The sequence below is a fragment of the Amblyomma mixtum genome, chromosome 1 (genome assembly GCF_055824585.1).
Source record: "Amblyomma mixtum isolate Tamu chromosome 1, ASM5582458v1, whole genome shotgun sequence".
NCBI lineage: Eukaryota > Metazoa > Arthropoda > Arachnida > Ixodida > Ixodidae > Amblyomma > Amblyomma mixtum.
The window spans coordinates 27,725,910-27,748,850 of NC_143012.1; the positions used below are offsets into that span (position 1 = coordinate 27,725,910).

The 22,941-nt window shown below is 55.1% G+C and overlaps 1 protein-coding gene across 5 annotated transcripts in view; it reads left to right on the plus strand.

Moving 5' to 3' along the window:
- LOC149365843 (latrophilin Cirl-like) overlaps positions 1-22,941 on the plus strand; it is a 298,689-nt gene that overhangs the window by 262,731 nt on the left and 13,017 nt on the right. For all 5 annotated transcript variants that reach the window (XM_089546655.1, XM_089546665.1, XM_089546678.1 and 2 more), the window contains 7 exons: positions 4,675-4,867; positions 5,969-6,075; positions 10,756-10,918; positions 11,607-11,869; positions 15,532-15,696; positions 20,793-20,896; positions 21,558-21,749. In XM_089546655.1, the coding sequence (XP_089402781.1) occupies positions 4,675-4,867; positions 5,969-6,075; positions 10,756-10,918; positions 11,607-11,869; positions 15,532-15,696; positions 20,793-20,896; positions 21,558-21,749 (1,187 nt within the window). The remainder of the gene's footprint in view (positions 1-4,674; positions 4,868-5,968; positions 6,076-10,755; positions 10,919-11,606; positions 11,870-15,531; positions 15,697-20,792; positions 20,897-21,557; positions 21,750-22,941) is intronic.

Here is a 22,941-nt window from a genome sequence, read left to right on the forward strand (position 1 = left end):
GTGGCGCTGACGCTTCGCGCACCCGACATCAGCGCCGTGGTGCGGGCTAGGAACGTGTCCGGCTTAGAACTGTGCAGCACTGTGGAAGCTGCTCAACCGGCGTCAGGTAGCTAGGTGGTCCTGCGAGCTGCAGATCTGGTGGCTGCGTTGTAAGAAGGGTTAAGGATTGGCTACGGGCGTCAGTGGCCGATCATGACAACCAGACGAAGCGCCTCGTTGAAGGCAGCCGTTCAAAACTTGAGCTTTCGACTTCCAAGGCAACATTCGCGGAATTTTGCGCGGAACGCCGATGGTGCATGAACGTGAACCAGCGCGTCGAGCGCCATCTTGTGACGTCAGTGGTGTTCATGTGCATGGGAGGAGCTTCTTGAATCCCGGTTAGCTGGCTCCAGTCTGCGCCTTCATACCGCTGCACGGTTTTAGAGTGAAAGGGGCGTCGTACTGTCGGCGGCCCGTTATCGAACTGGGCTTACACGGCTTGCTCTACCCTTCATCACCGCGACCTTTTTCAAAGAATAAAAGGGTATCAAAGCAGGCGACACTGAGAAATTAGAGAGAAGCGAAGCTGGCGGTCGCGCAGCAATTAAGCTTTGCGAAGCAGTTTTATACTTGGGGATATAGCTGTATACTAACGTACAGGCTGGCAGGCGCTGCGTGTTACGAGCAACGGAATGTAAAACTTTTTCTATTGGGGCTCAGGTTTGACGCCCGTGTTTTCGGGTTCGTTGACGTGGGGATAGCTACACTCAGAACAGGAAGAGCGCCGATCTTATAAGGTTCAGGAGGAGACCTTCTTGCAGACTGTTTCCGTTCTGGTCACGTGGCTGTGCTGCTGAAGAAAGCCTGTACTTGTCTTTAGGAGGGTGACGAAAATACTCGTTCACTTCCGCGCTCTGCTATTGCAAGTTCGCCCGCAGCCTTCCCGCAGTCGTGACAAACCACCGTGATCGTGACACCACGAAAAAGAAAGCCAAGTCTGGCTGCTGTACGCACGACTTATAGTTCTGTTTTTCTTTTTCGGCACCCACTCGGGTCTCTCCGCTGTGTAGAGAGGTGAAAAGAGCGCTTGCATAACCTTACAAGCCGACGGTCGGGGTCATCAACCGTAGCTCCAACGCGAAGCCGAACCGACGTCTAGGTCAACACTGGTGCCCAAGTCACGAAGCCCCCGGCAATTAATGAATGCACAGCGAGCCGTGCGCGCCCGTTAAATAGTGAGTACGAATAACAAGATCGAGGCCGCGGGCACCGTAATCGCCCTGGACTCACCTCGCGAATGCTAGGGGGCGCCCTGTCACCGTGGCAAGTGCGGCAAGCAGACAGACGGGCGCAGAGGCGAATGCCGGGCAACGTCGGGGCCGATTCGATGTGACCTCGATCCTCGGACGCGCTCGTCTTCTTGGCGCGCGCCTTTCGAAGCGGTCTCGAGCAACAACAGACTCCACTCACGACGAATAAAGAAGCGAGGGGCGAGCTGTTCACCCCTTTCATTGTCTCTAAACCGCGCGTCGTCCTCGAACGCAAAACGATGACAGGGCCGGGCCGCCGACCGGTCTCTCTCAATTCGAGACAAAAAGGACGACCGCTCGCCCGACACGGTTTTCAGTCCCTGTACACACGGCCAATGGAACGCAATAACGCAGGTCGAACGGCTTTTGAGGAAGAAACGCCGCCTCGCGGTGCGCTCCGCAAACGGTGGCCGCCACTCAAAAAGCCACCCGCTGGGCGACCGCGATGTTCACAGTCGGTCGGTTGGTCGGTCGGCGGGAGCGTGGGTAAACCTGTCAAGAGTGGGCAGAGGCAACCATGACGACGACAGAGACTAGAGGAGCAGGGCGCGCGTCAAACTTCACCGGTGGTGGCGGCAGATGCGCTTTTATTCCGTTGTTTTTGAGCGCGGAAGATAGCCGACGTCGGGCGAGCGCGCTTACCAACCGGATTTCAATGAGCACCCTAATGTTGTTGCGCTCGCTGAAGACGGCCGTAGCGGCAGAGGAAGCAGCTCTGAAGGAGGCATTCGACAAGGGGTCAAGTTGTCACGCTTCGCGCGCCCCTGGCGTTCAGTGGCGTCCTAGACGCGTGGCTGGCCCGGAACGTAGACACGCAATTGAAAGAGGAAGACCGAGTGAAGAACGCGTCAGAACTTCGGAAAGGAATCTTAAACCTTGTGGCCTCGAGCCTTTCGTGCTGTGCTTTTGTGAATAACGCGTTTTATTTATTTTTTTCTTCGTTTAAGCAAGCGACCGACAAAAGGCGGACAGAAGAAGCTGACCTAGAAACAATTTCACGATTAGTTCCACGAAGTGAATCACTGGGATGACGCACCCAGTGACGACGATGCCAGACAAGTGGATGTGAGGATTGCGGTTCTGGTCGCTCTTAAATGAAGCCAAAGCGACGACGACGCACCTTTAGATCGCGTGAGTTCCGACCGTTGTCTAGTCGCTGGCTCGGTGCTCACCTGTCTTACTTTGTGTGTATATACCTGCGCGGCGCTGTTCGCAGCGAGATAAGTGAGGGTTTCCCAGCTTATGCGTTCCACATACGAGAAACAGGACATCATACATTACGCCCCGTGACGTAACAATGCTCAGGAAGTCGGAAGGGGGAGGGCTTTCAACGATCGCGTATACATCGTGATCAGTTCCGACCGCGCTTTAGCTTCCGCCTAGTCCTAGCTCTACTCCACTGCGCTGTACAAGGCTTACCAGGAGGAAATCGAGTTTGTACTCCATCCGATCGTTCGCGGCCTCGGCGGAGCGGCGATAGCACGCAACGGCGTACTACAAGGCGCGGTTATGTTGATTGAATCACAATCATCGTATTCACGACGCAGCAGTAATGTAGAGGAATAGCGGTCTAGGTCTGCAGTGTGAGGAAGGGGCACTAGGGGTGGTTGGTGGGGAGGGAGGTGAGGAGGAGAAGGAAAAACGTTGCAACGGAAACCGACCGAGGAGAGCGAACCGCAGCCTTGCCGTTAATCCCGCTAGGCGGGCCAACTTCTCCGACTGCTTTGTGCTGTAGGCATGTGACTGGGCCAACCCTGCACAATGTAGAACAGTGCAGCGCTGTGGAAGGTATACTACAGCTTAAGCCAGCCAGTCGCGAGTGCAAGGCAGTAAATGCGCTAACTCCTCTGCGGTGTAGGATTGCAAGACAATACACGGCGCCGCAAACCTTTGCAGAATCGTGTACCGTTGAAACGGATTGTTCATTCAACTTCACTAGCACGAAATTTAATTGTGCAGCAAGGGACGGCGCATGCATCAGCGATGGCGAACAAACATTTCCATGACGGAAGGCGAAGCGTAAGGCTGAATATAATTTGCCAAGTGTGTGTCCATAGCAACGCAAACGGTGCGTTGCCTAACGCCGACACTAATAGGCGAATTTCGGACATTAATGCCCGCCACGCGCTTGCATCAACACGCAACCGCGTAGCTGTAGCACAGCGTTGCACGCTTTCAGACGGACGGGCTGTAAGTGGGCCATCATTACACGTTGCGCCGCCGCCATATAGCGGACTGTGCCCGTTGCTTCCTCGGCTTTCGTGCGCTGCGCTGAGGAACGCATTGCTATACAAAAGCAGGGCACCATCATCACGAGCAGAAAGGAAGCGACGATCTGTTGCGGAGTGCGCGAAGAGGAATCCCGTAGCGTAATTACAACCCGGCCGCCGTTGAGCGAGACGGCGCGCGCACTCGGCCTCCTCCGTGCACTCCTCGATTGGCGCAATCGCGACCAAGGATCTCGGAGGTCGTGATCGACGCCGCGGCCGAGACGAAGGCGAAAGTGCCGACGGGGGGTGCGATGCGGCGACAATCGTCGCAGATTGAGCAACGATACGACCTGTCGGCGTTAATTAAGAGAAGGGGATGCAGCTGGTGCGTAAGGATCGAGAATCGGTCTTCTTCATGTTGGGATCTGTTTTGTGTGCGCCGTGATTCGAACTAGGTTAGAGGCGATGAGGCAAGCAGGTCGAGGGTACACTTATATAGGGATGGACTCTGAGCTTGCCCGGTCCGTTGATCGCTCGTTGCAGCGTGAACTAATTTCATTCGATGCTGTGAGTTAGTGAAGGTATGTTTGTTTAGTTTGGGGTGGATGTTAGGCCTAAAGGCAGGAGGAAGATATGGTCTCTGTTGCTTATCGCCTGACACTTTCTTGGCCGTGATTGCTCTCAGAATGCTAAGCAGATGCCTGCCGAACCGACTGCATACCGCGTGCTTTTATTTAAAATCTAGCAATGCGCTTTCATATTTCTGCTTAGAATTTACGAGCCTGCAACTTGTCGCGCCACCTTTTGCAGTAGAATAGAGTACTCACGGCCTTTCACAAGTTGTTGAGCGCCACCGATAGGTGCTGCCAGACGTCACAGGTGGCGCCTCAGTCTGTTGCATCCAGAGCCCCGAAAAAGTGGTCCCAGCACAGCACCTTCCTGGATTTCAAACTGTATAGGCTCGCGTCCTTCACGATAAAAGAGCTTCTCCAATTCTTCTAACATCGGCAGCATGCCTGTTGGCAAACGAGCACTAACGAATGGCCGCTTTCTTTTTTTTCTTCTTGTGAGTGACGAACGCCTGCTGCTTTTTTTTTTTGTATTGCAGCGACTTGTGGGCGTATAATATACCTCTTGGCTCACCTATCTATCTGTCTGTTTTCCTTTTGGCGCAGAGCGTATCCGCTACACGACCGAGTACACGTGCGAGGGCCGAGAGCTGAACATCTCGTGCCCGGAGAACTACCAGATCCACCTGGTGCGGGCCAACTACGGCCGCCTCAGCATCGGCATCTGCAACGACTTCGGCCGGCTCGATTGGAGCGTCAACTGCATGTCCTACAAGTCGTTCCTCATCATGCAGGACAGGTGAGCGGAGGAGAAGAAAAAAGAAAACACAGCGTACGGGGCAGGTGCTGACAGCCACCCCTTGAGGGCGTCTGCATGCAACCGCGAAGCGCTTGCGTAATGTACCGTATCCACCCGGGTATAACTCCAGCACCAAACCAGAAGGAACGGGTTGTAAAGGGGCGATATTAGAGAGCTATAACTTACAACGAACGTTGCGCGATCCGCTAGAGTTAACCGCTTCCGCGAGGTGTCATTGCGCGTGCGCAGAACGCCCCGAGGGCACCAGATGGCGTCACTTACCCGCCTGCCGCGTCGGGACCAATCAGCGCGTGCGCAGTGGTGTTCCGCGGAAGCGGATCGCGCTATGCTATGCCCCTCTATTGGCTTGTATGTGGGCAAAGTTTTAGTTCGAGGGCACTCATACGATCGTCGGAGCCAAGCAAAAATCTTTTCGTGCAACGCTCGTTGCCACAGCAGCTGTGTCGCTAAGCGGCAAGAATTTGGTCCAGGCCACCCACGAAATCTGGACCAAAATCGATGCCCAACAATAATTGGGCGTGTCCGACACGATACCGACCTTCGAATTTGGACCGGGCCATTGCCAGAATTTGGCCCTGGCCATCCCCGAAATTTCAACCATAACTGGACGTCCCCGACGCGATGGCGACCTCCAAATTTGGCCCGCGTCATTTCCAAAATTTTTATCCTGGCCACCCTCGAACAAGTTGCTTAAAGCTTTGAGATTTGTGCCATCTCGTTGCCATGGTGTCGCTTGTGGCGCCACCATTTACGTCACCGCGCTTTCGCACGTCACACATCGGTTTAAGTAGAGTTAAACCCCCGCTGATTCTTTTTAGATAGAGTATTGTATTTTTCCTGCAATCTGACCTACGAATCGTTAATAATGTGACAGCGTGGTAAGTCCTTGGGGAGGCTACCTGTGATTGACATCTCTTTTGCAGTTAGGTTCTGCACAAGTAATGCTTGCATTTTAACGGACTGATAGTATGGCAGCGCAGTTCGATGTAGCGCTTCTAGTCCTTTATGGATTAATAGTGGGCGACAAAAGCGGAGCGTACGAGTTGTCGTTTCAGTACGTCACTGACTACTCTGTTCCAGGTGTGCACACAAGTCAAGCTGCGGAACGCACGTCTCCAGCAGTCTGTTCGGGGACCCGTGTCCAGGCACGCTGAAGTATCTGGAGATGCAATACCACTGCGTACTCGGTAAGTGTGATCCACTGAGCAACGCTATGCCTGAGATTCGATGAACGTTACCGACGCTTCGGTGCTGGCGCCTTTCGAGTCGAATGGCTAAAGAAAGCGCTCTTTCTGCATGTACTATAGGTGACAGGAGCCTCCAGGGGGCAAAAAAATAAAAGTGATCTAGACGCATAGGTCCCAAGTCTGGCAATGAACACTTAATTTTGCTGTCACACTTTACAGCACGCGAGGCCAACTTTCACCTCTGCAGGCGTGGTTTCGAGCCACTGGCTGAAAAAAGAGATACCAGCTTATAGTGGCAGTTCGCTCGTCCTGGAAACTTTTGTCTACGATAGTACGTGAACACAGTGGACCTAGACTACTATAAAGCGTTATACACTCGAACCTCGTTATAGCGCGACAGTTTATAATGAAATAATGGATATAGCGAATTAATGACGATTCCCATTGGAAGCTCGGTCAACACGGGCTGTAACGAAGTTACGGCTATAACGAAGTAATCGCAGGGCCTCTTGAACTTCGTTATAACGAGGTTCAAGTGTATATCAAAACTGAAGGTTATAACTATGGACAGGAAACGTGAGATTAAAGCGTTCAGAACCCAGTGTCGATGCAATCCGCAACTCTGCACACGCAAAGGGAAGGTAGGGTTATTATTAATAATAATAATCTTCAATAGATCGACCCGCATGGTGGAAAAGCGTTCTCCCTACGCGATCGCAGCCTTCCTGCTTCTTCCGGAAGGAAAACCTCGCCGAATCGAACGCGACGCCCAGTCGCTGACCTTTGCTCTGCTCGTGGGCTGCAAAGAAAGAACGCGGTGGAGAAGGAGCAGTGAGGGGAGGCTTGAGTGACCAGCACGGCTCTAGACCTCCATCCGGAGTCTTCGATCGCCAGCGGGCATTCGGCCTAGGCCGCAGCTGCGCACGCGAGATCCGCGACCCAGCTCCCGAACCCCTTGAGAAAGCCCTCGTCGAACCCCCCCGCTCTCCCTTCTTCACAGCGTGCCCACGGCCTGCGCTCGAGTGCGGGCCTGGTTCGATGCTCAGAGCCCACGCACGCGTACCGGCGTCTCCGTTGGCGGAATCTGACCCCCCCCCCCCCCCCCCCCCCCCCCCCCCCCGGCACACACGAGTGGGAACCGCGAGGCTGAAGGCGAGGAGGCCGAGGGTTGTAGGCAAGGGCTCTATATGTCATCCTCTATACGTCGCCGGCGCCGAACACGACAGACGCCTCCCCCCCACCACCACCTGCGTGCAGCCCGGGGCATTCCCTTCCAATCTCACTCGAACCCCCGCGCCACCCTCGAGAGTTGAAAATGAACCAACGGCGCCGCGACTCCCCGAGCGTTTCGTTCGTTCGACCGGGGGCCACGACTCAGCGAGAGCTCGCGAGGGAAAGGGCGTGAGAGCGGCGCTCGGGGACCACTGTCTCTCTCTCCTCCCTCTCTCGAAATGACCGATGAGATTAATCGAAGGCGGCGTGCTCCCGCGAATTCTCATTCTCCCGAGCCGGCGCGCGCATGCTATCTCCCACGCCATTTCTTCGTTCCACACGTCGGGTTATACTAAACCTCAACCACCCCCCTTCCCTCCGGCGCTCGTTCTACGCCTTCTCCCCTTCGCATTCCGGCGCGTTTTCTGGTCGACATTAAGCTTTGCGGTTTGAACGCCCGTGCCCAGTCCCCCCCAATGCGTCGACGCGGCGTACACGCATTCTTGCGCACCTCGACAGACCGTTGGCCGCCCCCAAGCGGTGCGTGCCTGTGTGGGTTCTGGTTAGCCCTCCTCATCTTCTCCTCGCCTCACGCATCGTCGGCTTGCCGCCCGTGGCGGCCCGGTCGTCCCTTTAACTCGATGGGTCAATCAGCGGAGGGTTTAAACGCTGGGCGCATTAGGGAACGACGACTCCGTGCGTTAGGCGGTCGATGCCGAGGGAGTTTACGGGTGCCGGTCGAAATGGATCTCTTCAAGTTTGCCCTCGAATGGAAGTGCAGTTCAGAAGCGGATTCGAGAGAGGCGGCGAAGTCATTGAGCGCGTGTCCTACATCCGATACACTGCCATTAAACGCGTAATTGCTAAACGATTTAGGTCACTTTGAGCAGGCATCTGATTAAACCTTAAACTTGCTACCGGCTACAGGTCCGGTGCAGTGAAAACCCTGCCCAATGGGCACTGAACGTCCTTTGGACGTCCTGAAGGCATCCTGAACGTCCCCAGGACGTTCAGGGGAGGTTCAATGCCCATTGGACAGGAGCGCGCTGTGTTGCGACCGTGCGAGATCCTCTTGCTTGGATTTAACCGGCTGCATCATTGACGTTGCGGCATGCGCTGACGTCACTGACCGCGCCGGCCCACTTGAAGACATGGTACGGATTTGTACAGGCTCTTGTGCCTTCTGCTGGTCAGGATCCAGTATACCCGTACATCGCTCGTGAGGTCTTCGAAGACGCTGGGACTGTACTGAGCCCTAGCCCTCCCAAGAGGGCAGTGCGCCCAGTAGTCTAGTTGCGCATTGGTTTCTGTGGCACTGACGCGAAAAACAAAACATGATACACTGGAAACCGTGCGGAGACCCAGAGCCAGTTCCAGCCCTCCTGTTCCCACTGTCGGTTCGCTAGCGAGGAAGTTCCCGCTCCATCGGCCGAATTGAGTTCCGCCGGCGCGTCTCCGCCCCGGCGAGCGTTGTTCGTCCGTCCATAAATCCGCCCTCGGAAACGAAGTGTCGACGACCGATTCATCGCCTCGGCCGCGCCGGAGAGAGACATTGACAATTCCGCCAGCTGCATACTGCAACGAGGCACGCACGCACACACACTCTTCCCCACAGATCACTCTGCAGCCACCTCTCCCTGACGCCTTATTCAGCGGGCAAAAACAGACGGCCGTGCGTTTTTTGTTTTTCTACTTCTTTATCTTCGCGTGCAGTGGCGTTCCTTCCGCCTTAGCCCGCGAGGAGCCTACGGCTTTATAGGGGACGCCCGCGAGGTATAGCGGCTCCTCCATCACGGATATAACTCCCGGCGCTGTTCTCCTATACACCGTGCCGCCCTCAGCGCGCGCCTAACCGTGATGCGGCCGAGGAAAGCCATCTCAGAGAGAGAGAGAATGGGTGAGAGAGGGACCGTTCCCACCCCGAGGCCTTTGCCTTTCGTCCATGCATGCATGCATGCATGTGAGCGACGATGGCGGGGATGGAAGAAAAAGATATATGCGTGGACGAAAGAAAGAGAGAAAGAAAAGACGATGAAGAAAGAAAGCTATAGGAACCGCTCGCGGCCGCTGGTGTTATGCGTGCCGAACGTCGCCGACGTCCCCTCGTCGTCGTCTCAACCATCATCTCTCTCGACGACGACGCGACGACGACGCGGCGTATAGTGTCTCGTCCTTTTTTGTCTTTATTATTCATCGCTTCCGAGGAGATGACTTGCGACCGCAGGCGCTTCTTTCAAGCCTCCCCCCTCCCCTCCTGTCCTCGGCAATCGGCTTTCCTTTCTTCATTTCATTGGTTGCCCCGTGTGCTCTGCCGTGCAGCTGTGGCTCTATCCTTTCCTTTAGCCCCCTTTCGGAGGAACAGCGACCGAAGGCGTACAAACGCGAGCCGCCACCGAACGGCGAGGAAAAGGCATTGAGGGGGCGCTTCTCGTACTTTCGTATATAGGGGGCACGTCTTAGGTAACGTGTACACACACAAACGCGCATCTAGGGCTCTGCTTGTTTTCGCCGAATCGGAAGAGCGGCGAAAAGACGAGAGGGAAAGCCGGCCTCGGATCGGCAGGAGGTCCGGAGTTTCGCGCCTAGCAACGACCAATAGAAGAAAGAGGGGAAAATAATAATAAAAAGAAAAGACGAAGGAGGAATCCTGCGAATGACATAACGCCCGGCAGGGGGGGACGGCTTCTTCGCCTCCAGTACCTCGCTGTTGCCTTCGCCGGCGTGTTGCGAAGGGGGAGAAAAAAAGCCTTCCCGATTCTTCTTCGCTCCCGCCGCAAAGTGCTTCCTTGAAGGATGAGGAACGGCTCGACGGGGTTCGCGCCTCCGACGCGGCCGCCGCCGACGTTGGAGCCGTACCGCGCGCGCCGTGGCTCGTGCTGGGGAAGGCGGAACAAATGTGACGTTTCGCGGAAAAACGCGGAGAGAAAGCTTTGAAAAAGGGCGGCGTGATGGGCGAGTTGATAGGAAAAGAAGCGTGCCGCGAAGGAAGGTTTACGCCGTGCCTGTGAATACCGTGGCATGTACGGTACAGGGAGAAACTGGGCGAAGAAAAGATGAACTGCACAGTTGCACGATTCGAGCTGCGCTGCGCGTGGTGGCAGTGGTGTTGGAAGAACTTTTATTTAGCAACCCTTAGCAGGAAGCTGGTGAGGGTGAGGACAGGGCAGAGAGGGGTTTCAGGAGACATGTGGGCGGTCGCGCTAGGTGGCCAGGAGACCGTGAGTCCTGGCGACCTCACTGGCCCAGGTCACCATGCGTAGCTGAACCTCCGGCTATGAGCTGGGCAGCACGGCCTCCTATCCCCATCTCTCCTGGTCGGCAGGAAGGGTACATCTCTCCTGGTCGGCAGGAAGGGTAGATTTTAATGGCTTCCCCTTTGAATCAGGGTGATGACTAGCGCCATCTTGCAGAGTAAATTCTAGCGGCGATTTTATTTATTTCTCTTTTCCCCCCTTTTTATACTTTTAGCCACAGCATCGCCGACGCCATCTGGGGGCCAGAAGGAGCACCCGAGGCCGCCGCTGCACGGACCCGCGGTGACCAACAGCACTTCGCACCCGCAACAGCAGCTGGGATCGCGAGACCGTCCGACGGCCGCCCCCGACCTGGGCGGCGCCCCCGACGTCCACAGGTGAGGGCTTGTTGTGCCTGTCCGCCTGCGGGTGACGAACGCATGACCTCCCGTGGGCTGCTCAATGCTATAGCCACGCTTTGCGTAGTGTGCAAAGGATGCGTCGCTTGTCTGTTGTCCAGTGATTGCGACGAACGTGGACGTGACTGACGCGAATGCGTGCTGTAGAGCTGGTTACTACTTCGTTTCTGCTCCTTGTGTTTCTGCCCGAGTTTCACTTCGATTATTTTTACTCGAGTCTTCAACACTCACTCATTGGGCGATAGAGGGGTGAAGTAGTCATCGGCGGCTCTCAACCTATGGCGAAAGGCGGGAAAGTATCGGTTCTGAAGCATTATTATGCGGCAGCATAGAAGCCTCAACAGGAGCAGAAAGCCAGTGGCGGCGACCGTCTGTCGTCGTCCAGGAAAATTCTGATTGGCTGGCGGCAGTGACGTCACCAGAGCAGAGATATCGGATTGGCTGGAGGGCCGTGACGTCACTGCATCATGGTTGTCTGTGTGAAGCTGGCAGGTGATGTACGAGATAGAGCTCGGCAATGGCAGCCTGGGTCTCACAAGTCCCACCAGTCATTTCCGGCATAGGCGTGAACAGCTTCGAATGCTGTGGCATTGCCAAACATAATACGTGTCCCTGTGTTTTTGAAGTCGTAGAATGCCGCGCTAAACCATCGTTTCTTACACCGCAGGTCGAAGCCGGACGTTTTTGCTGCGGCCGCGACCTCGAGGAGGCCCGCTGCGAGCACGACGACCACGGCTGCCACGACCACGACGACGACGTCGACTGCACCGCCGACGCCGGCCATGTCATCGACGGCGGCGCCGGCGCGGCCCGACGTCCGGGGAGATGAGCAGAGGCCACCGGACGACTTCAACCGCGACAACCGCTACCCGACGCCCGACTCCCGGCCTGCCTGGCACGAAGTGACGCCGTCCTCAACGGGGCAGCCGGGTAAGCAAACGCCATTGGTTCATTCTGGTAGGGTACGGTGTGTTGGATTTAACGTTCCAAGGCTTAGTGGTTAGAGCGTTCGGCTGCTGAGCCGGAGGACCCTGGTTCAGTGTCTGCCACGGCGACCGCGTTTCAGTGGAGACGAAGCGCAAAAGGCGCCCGTGGGCTGTGCGATGTCAGCACACATTACCTCAATTAACTCGGAGCCCTCCACTAAGGCGTCCCTTACATCCAGTGTGTCGCGATCGGGACGTTAAACTGCACAACTTCCAATATGCTTGGCTGTGAGAAACTCCGTAATGTAAGGCTCCGGATTAATTTCGACCGCCTATGGGGTTCTTCAACGCGCACTGACATCGCGCAGCCATCAAGCCACCGCGGCGGCGGTAACGGTTCGTTTGGAACCGGCTCGCTTCTTCACGGTTCGCCTCGCGTGATTGGCCGCCGCATGACGTCAGGCAGGCTGACGTCATGCTGCGAAGTGGCCAATAGCGCGCGGCGAACCGCGGAGAAGCGAGCCCCGGTTCCTAAGCGAACCTTTTGACGAGCGCTTGCCGCTTTCCCTACCGACTCCCAGCCAGCGCTCTACGCGCATAGCGCACAGAGAGGTATAAATGGAGCGCTGCATCTTCCTATATGTAGTACATACACTGGATGGTCCGATAGGAATCGCTGCGCGTCACTCTTGTCTTCCGCAGGGGGGCGCGCCGTGTTCCGTCCTACCGTAACGAAGCGCTTGACGGTAGAAACAAAGATCTCCCCGATCGCTACAGCGGCTGCTCGGGTAAAAGTATAAGGGGCGTGCCGGAGAAGATAAAGCCTCCCCCGTCTCTGTCCCGGGAGCCGCGTTTCGAGGCTGCACTGCCCCCTGTGACGCGAGCGATTGCTGCGGAGTCGGTCGTGTCGCCTCAAAGCGCGACTTCCTTTCGCAGATTTGTATCTCGGAAATGCATACGGGGGGGGGGGGGGGGGGGGGGGGGGGGGTAGTAGTCGGGAGAAGCGGTGCGGGTACAACTTGGGACGGAGGCAGGGAGGAGAGATGGTTGGAATGCTCTTTGTGCTTTTTGAGACGAAATACACAGAAGCAAGCCGGTGTCTCTTCGTCGGGCACGTGGAAGAACTGGGCTTCATTACAGCGAGGAGGAGTCGGCGGTGGGGGAAGCCCGCGAACGCGCGCGGCACTGGACGGTGGAACAACGGAAGGGAAACGCTTCCTGGCTTCGTTATCGCCGCTTCGGATCACTTCCCACCGCCGCCCCCCCCAACACATACGCTGGCGCACGCGAACTCGCGTATACACGCAAGCGCGTTGTACTGTACGGTCCGGTGCCGTTGGTTGTTGTTTCCGCGCTGAGATAAGGGCGACGCGTCGGCCCTCGCGCGCTGACCATCGCCGCGGTGTGAGGCGAGTCCGTGTCTTCTGAAAGGGGAGGCTCCCTCAGGTCGATCTGTTCTTCGGTCCAGGTCCGAGATGACGCTTTTCGAAAGAGAAAGGGGAGGGGGGGGGGGGGGGGGGGGGGCGCTGATACGCGCCGACGCCCCTCCATTGTCTCTGCGATCTCCCTCGCTACGGTCTCGATTTATAAGAGCCGCACCCCTAGTACACTTTCCGTTTTGAGCGACTAGCTCTGCGAACTGTTCGCGAGGAAGGCTTGATTTGCGCCGACAAGCCGGGCGTTCGCATTGTGGCGCGGATGAAACGACCAATGTATATATAGGCAACATCAACGTGTGCCGCCTTGTCAGTCCTGTTACTTTTTCATTCATCCGTTCGTGGAAAGGGAAGTGATCCTCCTGTCTCCTGTAGTGTATGCGCTGCATGCACTCGGCGCTCGCTGTTCAAAGGCGTGGAAACGCAGGCCGACTCAACGGACATCGCGCAAATGGGCTGAAGTGCGGCACCTCTCTGAGGCACCGGGACGTGGGAAGGAAATAAGGTTGGGTGGCGCGCGCATAGTGCCTAAAGGTGGAAGCTGTGAGGGAGGGTCGCGGGGAGGCAGCGCGCATTAAAACGAGATTGTGCGCCGCTCGCGCGGTGCCCGCCCGCGCACGCATTGTTTCTGCGCCAAAGGCGGACACCCAGGAAAGGAGGCGAAGCAGGAGGAGGAGGAGGAGGAGGGGGGGGGGGTCGACTGCGAGCCCATCGCCCCGGGCCGAAATGGCAGCAGCCCCACAGGCGCTGACGCTCGCTCGCTTTAGCTACGAGATTGTCAAATGGACGGGGAGTGGCAAAAAAGTAAAGCTCTTCACAGAGGCGAAGCAGGGTAGCCGTTGGGAGCCGAAGAGAGGTATAAAGGATAAAAAGGGAACGATGGGGTCCCGAGATGAGGCAGCCGAGGATGAGTCCAGAAAGTGTCTCTTCTGGGCACATTTCGCGGGGGGTGCCGCGCGGCAATAAACTGAGCGCGCGAGAGAATGAAATAGAGGGCGAGGAGGGCCTCAGAGCGCCCGTCGCCGCGCTCATTGTCGGCGCTCATTATTTATGCGACACGCTTCACCCCATCGCCCCCTCCTTGTCGGTACCGCTCGCTCTTCGGGAAACGGCGCTCTGGTGCTGCGGAGGAAGCAGCGGCAAGCGCGATGTGGCAGCGTTAAGCGCGCCAAAAAAAGGGGGAGAAAGAAGACGCGGCGATGAAGTAAAGGAGGTCCTAAACGCTTTAGGGCTCGTTCGGGACTTCGCGCGCGGCACGCACTCCCGCCAGATTGCCGCGCAGTCTTTGGGCGCGCTTAGCGCCTTGTTTTGCCGCTGGCGCCGTTGGCTGAGTGTTATCCCCCCCCCCCCCCCCCGTTCTCCCCCCTTCCACTCACATCTTCGGCGCTCGCGGAGGCTGTGGGCAAGGGTTCGTCTCGAGCTGGTAGCGGTGGCGGTGAATCCGTTGGCGCGCTTTGGTATATAGCGAGCAGCGTTCGTTTCCGCGCGTCCTCCCGTTGAAGTCGACGCCGTTTCTCGTTAGGTACGGGGGAGCGAGCGACGCGATGAGAGAATCCTTCCAACGTTCTTCCAACCCTGCGGGGTTTTGCCCCGAGGGACATGGAAAGCTCCGTAGCCGGCGCCCGAGGTCTAGAGAGCTTCCGCATGCAGCGCGGGTGGCTGCTACACTCTAACCAGAAAGGAGTAAAAAAAGGAGTAAGCTGTCCTCTAGCACACTCCCCGCATTTCCTTCTTACTCCCATACAGGCGTATTAATGTTTAGAGTGCGCTTGAATGCGTGCTTGCAGCTGGTTGTCGACGCAATCCGTGAAGGCCGGCCTCCTTTGTAACGAGGGTCCCTAGTGCAGTGGGTGCTTGTGTTATGCAAAATGCCTGGGCAGGCTGAGCAGCTAATACCATGGGCTCAAGCACCCTCGTGAGCGGATGCACGGCTTGTGGGTCATGCTAATGCTGATTTGGTTGCAGCTTTCTTGGTCCCATTTGCGTACGGGGTCCCTGTTTTTGATGAGCCCTCTTGACATCACCTTATCTAACCGATTCCCACTTGAGCTTCATCTTCCCCCGCACTGTCTTGCTACCTCTTCCTGGGTCGTCCTCTGGGAACGGGGAGCTTGTTCTTCGGAAGAACTAAGACGTTTATTGGCCCCTGTCTACTGTTTGCTGTCGTTCGCGCATATGCGTACCGAAAGGAATGCGTTGCTCACTGTCTTCCGAAACGTGTCCGCGGCAGGTGGAGGTGGCAGTGCGGCGGCCACCGAGGAGCCGTCCCTGGAGGCGCCCCCGGGCGGCGGAGCGGCGGAGGAGTACTGCGCCCCCACCACTTCCCGGGAGCTCTCCTGGAACTGGACCAGAGCTGGAAACACGGCTGTGCAAAAGTGTCCCGGCGGAGCCACCGGTGAGTGCCTGCATGGAACTCACTCACTAGCGATTGCTTCTTGTGTGCTGGACAGATGCTGCCATCTGTCGTATGCGCGTGTCACTAACGTGAGTTGCGCATGCGCAGTAAGAGCTGGCGGTTTTGGTTTGCAACCAGTGGAGCCGGAGGAGAATAGGCGCGTATGCGCGAGTAGCCTTGGAAAAAGGCGGATTTAACTGCAAAAGGGAACGAAGTCGTGGGCGGGGATAGGTTAGGTTAGCTCTGGGAGTAAAATAGATTGAAGAGCCAACTCTGCTGATTCGAACACACCAAAAGTGCTTCATCGCGTTAGAGCTTCATGGCACATCCAATAGATGGCGCCGCAACTTGACGGCTATGGTAGAACGCTGCCGCCATGCCAGTCACGTCCCAGTGGTTCTTCGGCTGAAGAGGGTGGGTGAGGGAGAAATACTTGAAGGTAAGTCCCGCAAACTGACCAGCCTGTTCTACTTCCAAAGTTGTAATTTGTTTCTGTTTATATTTCTGCTACACTCTGTCATGACGTGATTATTTGAATTTGTTACTTCTGTCTTTTTTTCGTCTTGTTCTACTTTTTTTCTATTCTATATTTTATATTTTTTATATTTTTCTGTATTTCCATATTCCTTCTATATTTATATATTCATGTATGACTGTTGAACACCCCTGTACGACCTCCCCCCCTTATGTAATGTCCCTAACGGGACCCTTAAGGGTTAATAAATGATGATGATGATGATGACACTTAGGGCATGGTATAGTGTGAATTGGGCACCTTATCTACCACCTACGGCGAACCTTGCACGCTCTGCAGGTGCACCTGTGAGCTAGCACCCATAAACCTGGCTAAGCACTCAGGATCAAATATTGTAATAGTGGTAATGTTGTGTTCTCGTTGCCAGACCATATCTTGGAGCCGGTTTCAAAGTATCACATCTCGAGCATTGTGTGCCAGCGGCGAAATATTATGGGTGCTAGCATCGCACTGTGCTCACTGTCAGAAGTCGAACAGACTCACTCTACTAACAACGTAAGGATGCGACTATTCTGAGAGTATGCAATGGACGCCTGGGTTGTCAAGTCTCGGCCTAGTATCGTCCGTAGGAGTTGATGTGACCCGACGCCAACTAGCCCAGCTGCAAAGCCGCCTCTTGGGATGCCAGACCCGACGCCCAATCAACGATGCTTTGCTTGCAAAGCGCTGTGTTCGTCAGATTCTCTCGCTGCAACGCCCCCTACTACGCAGCTTACTTGCGAGCCTCGACTGGCTGTTTTTCCGCGAATTCGATTCCGGCGCTGTTAGTGCCTCGTTCCGGAAACATGATTAATACTTCCTAATATGCCCTCGCGAGGAAAAATACCGCAGCGATTACCGGAAAACATAAAAGGGCGACGGATCGGAAACTATGTAACGACGAAGCGAACGTTAAAAAAAAAAAAGATTAATTGAAGATTGGTTCGAAACGAGGAAGCTGCCGAAGAGGAATAACAACAACGCGGGCTCGGGTCCGCCCGGACAAAGGCGCTAATAAAGAGAGATTAATGAAGGCCGATAATGAGCGCAATTATTCGGGAGTCGCGCACGCGACGCCCACCAGAGGGCCCCGCGGACACAGCAGCGCCGCCTCGCGGACCCGGCGGCGACGAGACGTCGGCATTCCTGGCCTGATTAAAACTCCAAGGAGCCGTGCCGGCCGGCAGGCTGTAAATGCTTGAATATTTCATTGTTCGGCGCTGAATAAGGGCTGCTCGTTCCAGCCGGCCAAGGCCGGCGGCCATCTACGCGGCGTGCCTTGTCGCCTGTTTCGTCGTTATAGGCTCCGCGCGTGTGGCTCCATCTTTTGTCTTTTTGCGTCACTGATCGGTTCTCTTTCGTTTAAGCCGTATTAATTCTTTTTAGTTCCTCCCCCGGCTGCCGCGCGTCGCTCTCTCCGCAAGCCGATAATATCGGGCCGCGCATGTCGCGGCCGAGGCAGGACTTCCGCGCGCCTGGCCATAAAGTTAGGCGGTTCGCGTCGGACTCTCGCAAATTAAAGGATAAGTGAATGGCTTCTCGGCTGGCAAGGACGGCGATAAATTTTTAGCGTGGACGGCAGACGGCGCGCGAAGTCATCACGCGTTTGTTACTGTTGGTACATTTGCTTTGTGTTAGTGCAGCGGTGAAAGAAGGAATTTTTTGTGGAAATGCTGCTCCTACCGATGCTGCTGTCCGGTCGTACGTAGCAGACGACCGTAGCAGACGACCGGACACTGACTTACTTCTCATTGCATAACACTCTCAGTTAGGGCTAGTGACGCTAGACTATGCACGCTAAAAAAAAGGGGGGGGGGGGGGGGGCAGCTTTCTTATTTATATTTGACGTTCAAGCAGACGGACGAGGAGCATTTCTTGAACACAAGCTGCTAATAAAGTTGCTGAAACTGCCAGGAGTACACCGTCAGTCAGCAGAATAGCACATCTGCATATTCGGAAAAAATTAGCAAAATAGGAAAAACCACTAATAAAAGCAGTCAGCATGGGCATACGCATGGTGACGCATATTCTTGCTTATCACTTCCGTCTTTCGACGACTTACGTACAGGCTTTCATTAATTACGCAAAAAGGCCAGCGCGTAAAAACCAGCGCCCGTTAAAGGAACTTGCGCTGCACACACGCGCGCGCGCGTGCACACACAGGGAAGTTCCCCCTCCAATCTGCAAACAACGCCGGGAGCACAGACTCCACAAACAGACAAACGGCAAAGGCCAAACGTTTTCTAATTGACTGCGCCGATAGCGCCGAGCGATGTCTGCGATGCGCAAATAGAGGTCGTGTGGGTACTCGGGGAGGAGAATGCAGCGCCAGTGAGGGCGTAGCGGCGGCTGGAGGAAACTAAACGAAGGAAGATGGAGAAAAAGTTAAAAGGATCGCAAACAAGACACGTGCCCCCTTTGCCCCGTTCTTGCGGAATCCGCGCCGCAGTTGGAAGATCACGGAAACGGGAGGTACTCTTCCTGCAAAGGAAGCAAGAAGAAACAAAAGTGGAGTTGGGAAGGCCGTAACGTCACGCCGTAACGTGGGAAGGCCGTAACGACACCTCTTTTCTTTGGGAGCGTTGGGCGGTAATCGCAATCATCGGGAGGAAGTGTGGAAAAACGTTCGTGCCAACGAAGAAATCGAAACGTTGGGAGAAAGCAGAGCGGTAGAGGAGGTGAACGGAGAGGGAGCATTCCCCTGGGTGTTTACTGTTCTTACTGCGTGCGGGTCACTCTGTCGACTGACGGCGTGGTTAGTTAGTTTTTCCCTTCTCGAGTAACCTCTACCTTTAGCTAAAAACATTATGTCGGATGTTCTACAGAGAAAGTATTCCGTGGTGTCTGGTTGTGTGCGTGTAAACACACGAGCGTAGTTAATGTCTTCATTGGCCAAAACAAGGACTTTTGCGTTAGCATTGTCATGGAAGTACCCGGCAAGCCATAATTCGCTTAAAGGTTCTTAGCGACGAAGATGCTTTGTTTAGTCTTTTTGTCCCCCTCCTTTCGTTAGTTCTACAACGTACTTGAAAAAGAAAACATACCCCCCGCTCTGTAGAGCATGAACGTGCGGTGAAAGTTCGCGATTTCGGTGAATCTGCTGTGCGGTGTAAACTCGCTAAAAGCAACAACGCCCAAAAGCTGAGTCGGTGAGGCGAACGTCACATTCGCCGGGCGTCTCGGGGGCCACGCATATCATCAGCTTGCGCGTCACTTCCGCTTTGATGGGGCGCGGCCTCCTGAAGAAGGGGAAGACGCCGGTCGACCCCCGAGCACCGCAGAAACCGCGGACTGTGTCAGTGCAGCCGCGACCGCCCTTTTTCGGCGAAGAGCACGCCGCAACCAAAAATATAAAAAAAGAAGGAAGAGGGGGGAGTCAAGGAAAGTGAGGCCCTACGCGTGAAGTGAAGTGGGTAGAATAATAGGGCCGCGTGTAATTGATGTCACGCTAATAATAGACTTCCCGCGCGTCCGTCAAAGGCAACTCCGCCGCAAGTTCGCCGCCCCCGAGGCAGGGACGTCGTTTGCGCAGGGCGCTGGCAGCAGTAGCAGTTTTCTCCGTTTTGTGAGCTCCGACGGTGGGCGAGGGGGCGACCCATATCTGTCGTGTCATCAGAGGTGGCAACTTTGACGATGCGCGGCCATCGTTGTGTGTTGGCGCTTTTTTTATTGTTATTATTTTGCGTTGCGGGGCTTTGATGTGTGCTCCTTTCTTGAAAGTGGGCGCGCTTTGCTGAGTGGGTCATCGAGATTACCGTCGTTTTTGTAGTTTTTAATGACCAGCTGATTGAAATTCTGGGGACTTTTGATGGACGTCAGTCAGTGTATCGGGCTTTATTTTGTAGAGGGCCTCTGTTAGTTTGTCGAAAGGTATAACGCCGCACTTTGGGTTTCACATTTGGGCCTTGTTCTAACCGTGACTGTTGCGTTAAGCAATGCTCTAAAAATCTAATGCTCCGCCGTGGTGGCTCAGCGGTTAGGGCGGTTCACTACTGAGCTGTCAACCGTTAGCCTAACCACTGAGCCGAAGGGCCCGGAATCACGCCCGCGGCGGCCGTGTTTGGATGGGGCGAAACACAAAAGTCGTCCGTGTGCTGTGCGATATCAGTGCACGTTAAAGAACCCCAGATGGTCTAAATTATCCGGAGCCAATCTTCTACGGCGTCCCTTGTAGCCGAAGTATTGCCTAGGGAAGTTAAACTGCGCCATTTAATTTCAAAATTAGCTTGTTTACAGCAAAAACAAAGAGGTCGACCCGTTTGCGCTGGCTCCAGACGGATGTCTCTGCCATTCTTGAAAAAAAAAATAAAAAAATTAGTGGGCACTTAAGGTCCTATTACGTGCTGTGAATGCGAAAGCATCCTTTATCCTAAGGGTCTCTACCGTAGACTAAGGGCATTTGACGTAAAGGTCTTTACCACAAAAGCCTTCAACCCAAAAGTCCTTTACCCGAAAGGCCTTCATCCTAAAGGCTTTTGACCTGCAGGTCTTTACCATATACCTATGCTGTTACTATCACCATGTCTACAGTGCGCATGCCCGTTGACTATATCTGTTACATATTGACTATTTGTCGTTACAGGTGTGGCGAAGTGGAAGTGCAGTCGCGTAGGACTCCGCTGGGTTCCCGACAAACCAGACCTCCGCCTCTGCCGATCCCTCTGGGTGGAAAACCTTCGCGAAAGGGTGAGTGCTACAGCTTTCTCTCATGGTTCGCGCTTTCATCGACCGTCGTACGCAGTTTGCGTTCCTGCATGGGACACTGGACGACCACCTAGTCAACGCTGCCGTGATATTACTAAAAAATAATTGCATAGCTGTACAAGTATGCTGGCGTTATACAGTCGCTCGCTTAACCTTTTGCAGCGAGAGCTGTTATTAAGGGCACGATGACCAGTTCCGCGGCGTTGACGTAGCATCACGCTGATTAGTCCGCATGTAGTGACGTCACGTGTGACGTCACTGAAACGCGCCACGCTGAAGGTCACATCGCCCGCACTACTCTTTCTACCAGTAGGGAAGACAAATAGCGAATAAACACTATTATGTTCACCATTGCAAGCAGGTGCCGCTGGATCTCGCGTTACGCAGTGGTAATCGTCCTGTGAATTTTTTGGTCCTAAGCAAAGATGGAGGCGAAATTTTAGCGGCCCGTGTACGGTGCGATGTCAGTGCGCGTTAAAGAACCCCAGGTGGTCGAAATTTCCGGAGCCCTCCACTACGGCGTCCCTCATAGCCTGAGTCACTTTGGGACGTTAAAAGCAAACTTGAACGTTCTGTCTTATGCCTTTCCAGGTGCCTGTGTAACTTGGGGGGGCTTTTTGGCGCGTTTGTGTTCTTGTTACAGCTGGAAAGCGGCGAGTCCATCATCAGCGTGGCCATCGACCTGTCGCTGATGACTCAGACCAAGTGGCTCTTCAGCCAGGACGTCAAGCACATCGCGGCGATCGTGCAGCAGATGCTCTCCAAGGCCGTCAGCAGCATGGAGACATTCCTGGACGCGTGGCATCGGGAACAGGTCTTCAAGGAGCTGCTCGACGTGAGTGCCGCCTCTGAAACGTACCATGATGACTTTCTATGGCGTTCATTGGAGGGTTCATGTTATCTATCAGAGGGGGTTTATCTTGGGCGCGGTCAAAGAGGGTGGGCAGCCTAGCGAGGGAAGGTAAATTATATTAAAAAAAAATCCCAGGTTCCGCTACCGTGAAGGAGCAATCCTACTTTATAGTCGTCTGCAAGTCTGGCTGGTGAAGGAAAGGAGCAGACGACGGACAATACCCGGCTCTGTTTATTCGTTTTCCTGCCCGTCTGCTTAGTGATCGCCTGCGATTTATCAGCAAACAGATCGCAGAAAATCCGGGCTTGTGCGCAGCAATCACGATCGCGCTGTCGAAAAGTCTATCCCCAGCTATTCCGGCACTGATTAGCTGCGCGCGGTGGTCCCAGCGCCCCCTGGAAACAGTGAACGGCGGAGACAATATTAAATGGCCAACAGGCCACGCGCTGACAAATCCTTCCAGGAGGAAAACTCGCGAGGCAGGGGACACGGTTCAAGTGGCAGGCATATTAGGCCCGGAGTCGTATAGTCTGCCTCGCCTTCGGTGTTGTTTCTTCTGGTCCGTGTAGGTACGGTGGACTGCGCACGTCCGAACTCATATGGGGGCGTCGAGAGTCCTTATCGCGTCATCCCCGTGGCTCCCTCCCCCGGCAATCAGTGCCATCTGTATCGGATCCCGCGCCCGTGCCGCAGATGCTGCCGCGATCGAGTGGCGCTTATACCCTTCGCGTTCCCCGACGAAAAATATCCGCCCTCTTCACCGGGCTGGCTTTTTTTTTTTTTTATGCGAGGGGTGGGTGACCTCACGTGGATGGGGTGTCACCCTCGACCGCCGAGGGGGATAATGCCAGAGAGTTCGATCCTTCCAGCTTTTTGCTTTCGTATTTTTTTTTTTTGCACTCTAAATACGCGGACCCAGCCCGCGTGTGCACACACACACACCTATGCCACCTATAACTCGCGACCCGATGTAATTCGCTGCACTGGGTCGGACGCCCGCGGCCGCGCCCGGGCCTACAAGCATTGCCGCGTATCGGCTACAACGCAGAACCTGGTTAGAACTAAACCGACCACGACGGAATCATCATCATAGTGAGATGCCTGTAAACCTTCTATAGCTGTTTTTAATGGGTGGAATGAGACATTCTTTTTGGAAAGAGTTTTGGTTGGCCTA